We start from the raw sequence: 6,880 nt of genomic DNA on the forward strand, positions 1-6,880 counted from the left end.
AAGTACTCAGGCAGAAGATGAACGTTGTTTTATACAATACAATTTGATCTGTAGAAAAATAAATCGTAAGCTCAGATAGGATCCAGATACCGCACAAGCCTACAGTATTGACGGGTATTCATTCTGCAAAATCTTAAATGGCCCGTATTACAGTGAATAAGGTAGCGATTCTGCGCCGCGGACGCGCATCGTTTGTGGCTTCCTCGCCAGCCCGGAAGTAAACACACAGAAGGGCACAAGCGACCGTGAGAGCTGGCATATTTTTTACACCTCAGTAATTGTGAACTTTTAGGGTCCAGTCGTACCGTAGTAAGCCCCCCTAAAATCACAGTTTCTTCGAAACTGATCTTTGGGACAGGGAGTGAAGTATCCAATGTCGAACTGTGTTTCCTTTCATACCCAGCTAGCCTCCATCATGGAGGTGCTGGCGAACGCGGCCGTGGCAGAGATCTGCAAACTCGTAGATGATGGCTACGCGGTTCTACGACTGGAAGTGTCCGAAAGCCGAAAAGAGAACAAAGCTTTGAAGAGGAAACTGCAGCTGATGGAGATGCGGGTCGCGAGAGATGCCTCTGTAAACAACCGACCTGACAGAACTAAGGTCTGCAGCGCACTAAGACGAACCACGAGAGGCAAGTTAACACAAAAACCATATCGCAACGTGTAGCCTATATTATAATTTAATATAACATTTATCATCGATTAGTATTTGTACTGCTTTTTAAAAAACAGAAATGTCAATGCTATTTTGCCGCCTTCATAATTAAAAATATGTATACGTTTTATAATAATCTGTGTAATTTAATCGTTGGCTAAATTAGCTGTGCCTGTATTACAGAAGAGGGCCCTTTCCCAGGTGCACAGAGGGTTTTCCGCAAACCGGCGAACCGGGGTTTGACTAGAGATGGAGAGGCTGACGTCACGGCCGTGGATGGAGACGGAGCTCCGACGCACCCCGTGGTCACGTGGGACGAGGTCTGCTGATGCGAAATGCTGATGCCTGTGACAGTATATATTTCAAGTAGCTATGCTCTAACATTAATATGGACAAGCACATTTTATTTGTTGATCACTGAGATTTTTTTCACCCAAATTCAGGGATGGGCTGTGTTTAATAAATCAATGGTGATTTACCATTTCTGACAAATCATGATCTTCTGCAGGTGAGGCTCTAAATAGAGGCTGCAGTTCAGGCTAACACAACCATTGACCTGTCTTGGGCTGAGACTAACGTTTGATTGACTGGTATCTGTCAGGTTGATGACTGCGTTCCTCTGTTTCAGTGTGTAGACCTGGAGGAGGAAAGGTCCAAGTCACTTCCTGTCAAAGAAGAGAAACAGGAAGAGGAGAGTGACCCACTGAAAGGACCCCATTTTCCTGGAGAGAGTAAGTGAGGAAGACTGAGATGAAGCAGCGATTCATGAGACGCACAAGTGAAATGCAAGAGTATATGTCACAGACTTATCAAAATCACATCCTTTTCAGCAGATTAGCATAATCATCTGAGGGGAGAGGACAGATAATTTTTGTAAAATGGCTTTATAAACATTCAGAGAAATTCCAGTTTCACTCCATCGCCATTTCATCATTCTTGACAACCCATGCGCTTTATGGAACAATTGATAAAGTTAGAATTTTTTAAAAAGTAGCCTCTCATGTGACTGCATATTTATAACGCATATTGACGTTGGCTTTCACATTCTCTGCAGTTGTGGATTTGGGAGCCGAAGGAGGCAAAAGATCCCCAGCGACAGACTCACAGACCGGCCCGGGAAAAGGCACAGAGGAGCTCACGGGCACTGAGCAGCACCGGACCCGACACGGTGTTTGGGAGGTCAGTGGACTGGAATCTGTCCTCAAAGCAGAGGAGGAGAGTAATAGTGTTGCTCCCAGGAGGCTCCAGGATAGAGGATATGAACGCAGTCTGGGCTCTGAGTGTGTGTTGTTTGAGAGAAACAGTCATCTGGGGACTTTCTTTTCTCAAGAGGATGGTGACGCGGAGGCCGGTGACTCGTCTTGCTTGTACAGCGCAGCGGCAGACTCGGAAGCCATTTTGGCTCAAGCTAAGTCGCGGTCGGTCTCCGCCGCGGAGGAGGGTTCGGGTAATAGCGTGTCTTCGCTGTCCTCTCTCGATTGGAAGACAGACATTGTAGTGATCGACTCGGCGCCCGTTAAACAGGAAGCTGAGCTGCGGGCGGCGTGGAGCAGAGAGACCTTTCCGGAAACGGGTCGCTCGCCTCTCAAAGGTTTCGGTGAGCGCAGAGAGGGAGAGGAGAGACTCCCAGAGAACACTGCCGACCCTCGCCCCGTAAAAAGCCGAATGTCGGCGAGGCAGGAGGCGGCAGCGGCAGAGCTCAGTGCCCCGGATGCGCTCGAGTACGGTGACCGCCTCTCCGCCTCGGAGCACAGTGACGCACTCTCGCTGAGGGCCAGCTCCAGGGAGAAGAGGTTCTTCTGTGCGTTTTGCGGTAAGGGCTTTAGCTGCCCGAAGAAGGTGGAGATACACCAGAGGGTCCACACGGGGGAGAAGCCGTTCAGCTGCACACAGTGTCGCAAGCAGTTCGCGCAGGCGGGCAATCTCAAAAGACACCAGAGAGTTCACACCGGAGAGAAACCGTTCAGTTGCACGCAGTGTGAGAAGCGGTTTTCCCACCTACACCAACTCAAGATGCATCAGAAGGTCCACACTGGAGAGAGACCGTACGCTTGTGCACACTGTGGAAAAAGATTTGCTGAAAGAAGTTACCTTAGAATTCACCAACAGAGAAACCATTCACTTGTATACAGCGTCAGATGATATGAATCGATTACGATTGGCCAAAAAAAGACTGCACAGTAGATATAATCCATTACCTATAAATCGTAACATGTTGTGCATATGTTCTTTTCCAAACATCAATAGCAGTATTTTCATCTGGAAATCATTTGGACGTGGACTTTGACAAAAAGTTTAAACTAATTAGTGTTGACTTGGGAAAATGTGCATGAATGCGTCTTAGTTCACATAACATTTAGTTGGAAATGGCTTGTTGGCTTACCATATCCAACATTAGCAAATACACTTGTTTTGTTTTTCTTCTTATTTTTTATGAATACAGCCATTGAAGCTTCTTATTCCCTTAAGAACAGACAGTCTGTCATAACAAAAACACGCCTGAGTAAAAGAAAATTGTGAAATCAAACATAATTTCCAATTTTTGTTATTTTATTCACCGAGATCTCTGAATACACGATTACATGGTACTGAAATTGCCTTGTGTGAATGATGTTGTTGTTGATACTTTGTATTTGTAGTTTGTTGAAGAATAAAAAAGGGAATTGGAGCCAGACTTGTCGAGCTGTTTGATTTAAAAGGCTCTGCACTAACCCTCCATAGGTACTGTAAACCAGTCACTGTACTGAGTAAATGTAGTTATTGAACTAAATCTACGGTCACTGTACTGAGTAAATCCTGTCACTATACTGAGTAAATCTTCAGTCACTGTACTGAATAAATTTAGTCACTGTACTGTGTAAATTGGAGTCACTGCTGGTACAGAGGTTCACTGCTGTAGAAGCTGCTGGACATATAGAGGCATTCCTCACTAAGACCCCATTCTCTGTGTTAATGAGTCTGCATAGAGATCACTCTGCTCACACGGTGTGTACAGCTTTAATCAAGGAGTTGTGTTTCCCATATAATACTGAGAACCAACCACCAAGGCAGTTGCATGGATCGAATGCATTTTAAAGGATATCCGTGCTCATCAAATGTTATGCCTATTCACACCACCTAAATCATAGCCTCTCTGTAGTCAAATACATGTATATGACTGAGGTGGATTTTTCTGCAAGCAACAAATCCATAAAAGCATACATCACAACATTTGAAAGAGTCGGTCAAACCTCCACAGAACCAATGCACATCTGCTTCTGGTGAGACCATTAAGGATCGAAAGGGATTATTACTTTACGCATTCTCGGATGTATGGGTATTTTTGCTTTTCTTGTTGACATCACGGGACTTCCAAACTCTGGGTTCGGGTGGGACTGGGGTGATTTCTGGTTGTGTGCGATGCAGTGTGTTTGCCTGCGGGACAGGTAAAGTCACGTCAGACTGATGTCCTTAATCCTCTGTTGCAGTGTGCAGACACGGAGGAGGGAAGGACTGAAGCGCTTCTGATAAAGGAGGAGAAGCTGGAAGAGGACCGAGACCCACAGAGAGAGATGAACTCCAGGCAGGAGAGTAAGTGGAGTGGGGGGGGGTATGAGGGGGTCGTGAAGGGTTCAGAAGGAGATTATCCTACACACGGTGTATCACTGCTGAGCCACTCCTGTTAATAGTTACCTGTTACCTGTAGCCAGGTGATGATAGTGTCGGTGTTCTCTCCAGGGGCTGAGGATTCCGGCTCTGAAGGCGATGATGTGGGTCAGGCAGCCAATTACCCGGAGGAGGAGGCGAGGCCCGTTTGGCAGGTCGGCGGGCTGGCGGCCGTCCTGGGGGAGGAGCCTAAGGGAAGGGGCGTGGCCAGGGGGCTGCGGGGGCATGCGGAGTGCCTGATGTTCGAGGGGCCCGGACTGTCCCGGCCATTTTTCTCCCAGGGGGGAGGTGATGGGGACGGCATGGGGGTGGGGGGTCCCCCGTGCCCGTACGGGATGGTGGGCGGCCCGCTGGCCCCCCCGGAGCTCCCCCCCCCCACCGCGGACGACTCTGCCACCTCTCTGGCGTCCTTGGGCCCGCTGGACTGGAAGGCCGACCCGGGGCTGATCGGCTCCAAACTGCGCCCGCAGCTCCCCCTGCTGGCGGCCGGGGAGAACGCGCAGTGCGGCTCCGACGGCTTTGGCGGGAGCGGGTTTGGCCAGGGCGGCGGCGTTGGCGGCGCTCACGGACGCGCCGGCGGGCGGGAGAAGCGTTTCTTCTGCTCGTTCTGCGGGAAGGGCTTCAGCTTCCCCAAGCAGGTGGAGATCCACCAGCGGGTGCACACCGGCGAGAAGCCCTTCAGCTGCACGCAGTGCCGGCAGCGCTTCTCCCACTCCGGCAACCTGAAGAGACACCAGCGCGTGCACACGGGCGAGAAGCCCTTCAGCTGCACCCTGTGCGAGAAGCGCTTCTCCCACCTGCACCAGCTGAAGATGCACCAGAGGATCCACACGGGGGAGAGGCCCTTCGCCTGCGCGCACTGCGGGAAGAGGTTTTCCGAGAGGAGCTACCTCAGGATACACCAGCAACGGAGCCATTCCGGCGTGTACAACGTCAGATGAGGGGGCGTAAACCTGAACTGGCTAAAGGAAAACCGTCAAGTCTGTGTTTCCTAGATGCAGGGTGTCAGAGGTTGCAACTTGGTGTACTTCACACTTTAATAAACATTCGAAGATGCATGAGTTTAACTGTCACATCCGTCAGCTGCTGAGTTCCAGTGCAGCAGCGCTGGAAAGGGATGCACGCGTGAAGGAAGCAGCTGCATTACCGGTGATTTGCTGGTCTGAACCAATCACTGCTGTGGGGATCAAAGTCTTGTGATTGGTTCGTACAGCGTGAATCAGTGATTGATGGTCCACGGTGGCTCCACCCTCAGTCAGGATCAAGAAGCCCTTGTTCTTACGTCAATAATGGACAGTTTAAATTTGAGTGGATATTTCAAACTGACAAGCAAATCCAGGCAGTGATTTGAACATACCCCGGCAGATTTGAGCTGCTGTAGAGCTGAAGGGGTGGGGAGCCTGCCTGTTTTATGCTATGATAGTTCTTGTGTGGTTACATGTCATTATTCTGACCGAAAGTCAGTTCATCTGGGGCCTGTATCAGGAAGCAGGACTACATTGAGTAAAACTCGGATCCCTCCCAAGTCTGGAACATGGACTGAAGTAGACTGAAAAGAGCTGTTCTGGGGTTTACTCGACACAGTTATCCAGCTAACTCCATAACCCAAGCGGGTATTTCACAAAGCAGGGTTACTGAGTTAGCTGGATAACTGCACTGAGTAAAACCGGAACAGCTCTTTTTAACTCAGTCCATGTCCCCGATTTGGGAAGGTCCCGGGTTTTACTCCGTGCAGTTATCTAGCGATCTCAGTAATAATCCTGCTTTGTGAAACAGGGTCGTACAGGCGTTTTCAAGTCAGTTGCTAATCCAAAGACAACAATATATTATTAGAACGCAGAAGAATGAAATTGCCATCCCAGTAGAAGGTGTTCATGGTGTTTTTATAGTTTTAGCAACCATTTATAACTGTGCCTTACTTCACATTAAATTGTTTGCATATTTTACCCCCACTGTACACTGTGACACACAAAAGACAGCATGATTTCCTTTGTCAGGAATAAGGTACATGCTTCAAAGGACAATGAAAGGGACGCTCCCGGTCAAAAGTTACTACAGAGAGCTGTGTCAGTGTCATCAGTATTAAAATACGGAAATGCAATAAACGTTCTCAAGCAAGGGTTTTAAATGTGTTGATTTATCAGGAATAAACAAATGAATGTCTTCCTTGTGTCAAGCAGTGGTTTAAACCCCCCACATCTAAATGATGCGAAGAAAAACTTTCAAACAAGTTTTATAAGGAACTAGAGATCAAATCTCATCAGCATCGTGGAATTGAGTGTTCCTGTTGAAAGGAGCTGACCTTTCTGCACTTTGACAAGCCAAAATTCATTTTAAGGCAAGCTCAGTCAAATGTTGATAGAATTTAATCAAAGGACTTCCACTTACTCTGGAAAACACTGGCATATGGGGCGGCAGAACACACAGTTCGTATTTCCATGTGTTTATTCGCAGTTTGTGAAACTTAGTTATGAAAACCTATAGGCCTACATTCGAGGTAACGCTTTAGGATCTCTAAAAACAAGAGCAAGTTAAAACCTAGTATATGGCTGTACCGAACTGGCCGACCAATGGTGTAAC

General features: G+C 48.1%; 1 protein-coding gene across 1 annotated transcript; it reads left to right on the plus strand.

The window, feature by feature from the left end:
* The first annotated feature begins 211 nt into the window (after nt 1-211).
* LOC118228281 (zinc finger protein 282-like) lies at nt 212-6,455 on the plus strand. The gene is made up of 6 exons (XM_035419692.1): nt 212-632; nt 839-975; nt 1,284-1,386; nt 1,710-1,834; nt 4,123-4,225; nt 4,373-6,455. Exons 1-6 carry the CDS (start codon nt 374-376, stop codon nt 5,239-5,241), a joined length of 1,596 nt encoding a protein of 531 aa, XP_035275583.1. The 5' UTR covers nt 212-373; the 3' UTR covers nt 5,242-6,455.
* The last annotated feature ends 425 nt before the right edge of the window (nt 6,456-6,880 follow it).

Source organism: Anguilla anguilla, chromosome 5 (assembly GCF_013347855.1).
Source record: "Anguilla anguilla isolate fAngAng1 chromosome 5, fAngAng1.pri, whole genome shotgun sequence".
NCBI lineage: Eukaryota > Metazoa > Chordata > Actinopteri > Anguilliformes > Anguillidae > Anguilla > Anguilla anguilla.

Coding starts and splice junctions, on each gene's coding strand:
- LOC118228281 (XM_035419692.1), top strand. CDS start 374: ATGTCGAACTGTGTTTCCTTTCATACCCAGCTAGCCTCCATCATGGAG. Junction 976..1,283: donor CCGTGGTCACGTGGGACGAG/GTCTGCTGATGC, acceptor CCTCTGTTTCAG/TGTGTAGACCTGGAGGAGGA. Junction 1,835..4,122: donor CCCGACACGGTGTTTGGGAG/GTCAGTGGACTG, acceptor CCTCTGTTGCAG/TGTGCAGACACGGAGGAGGG.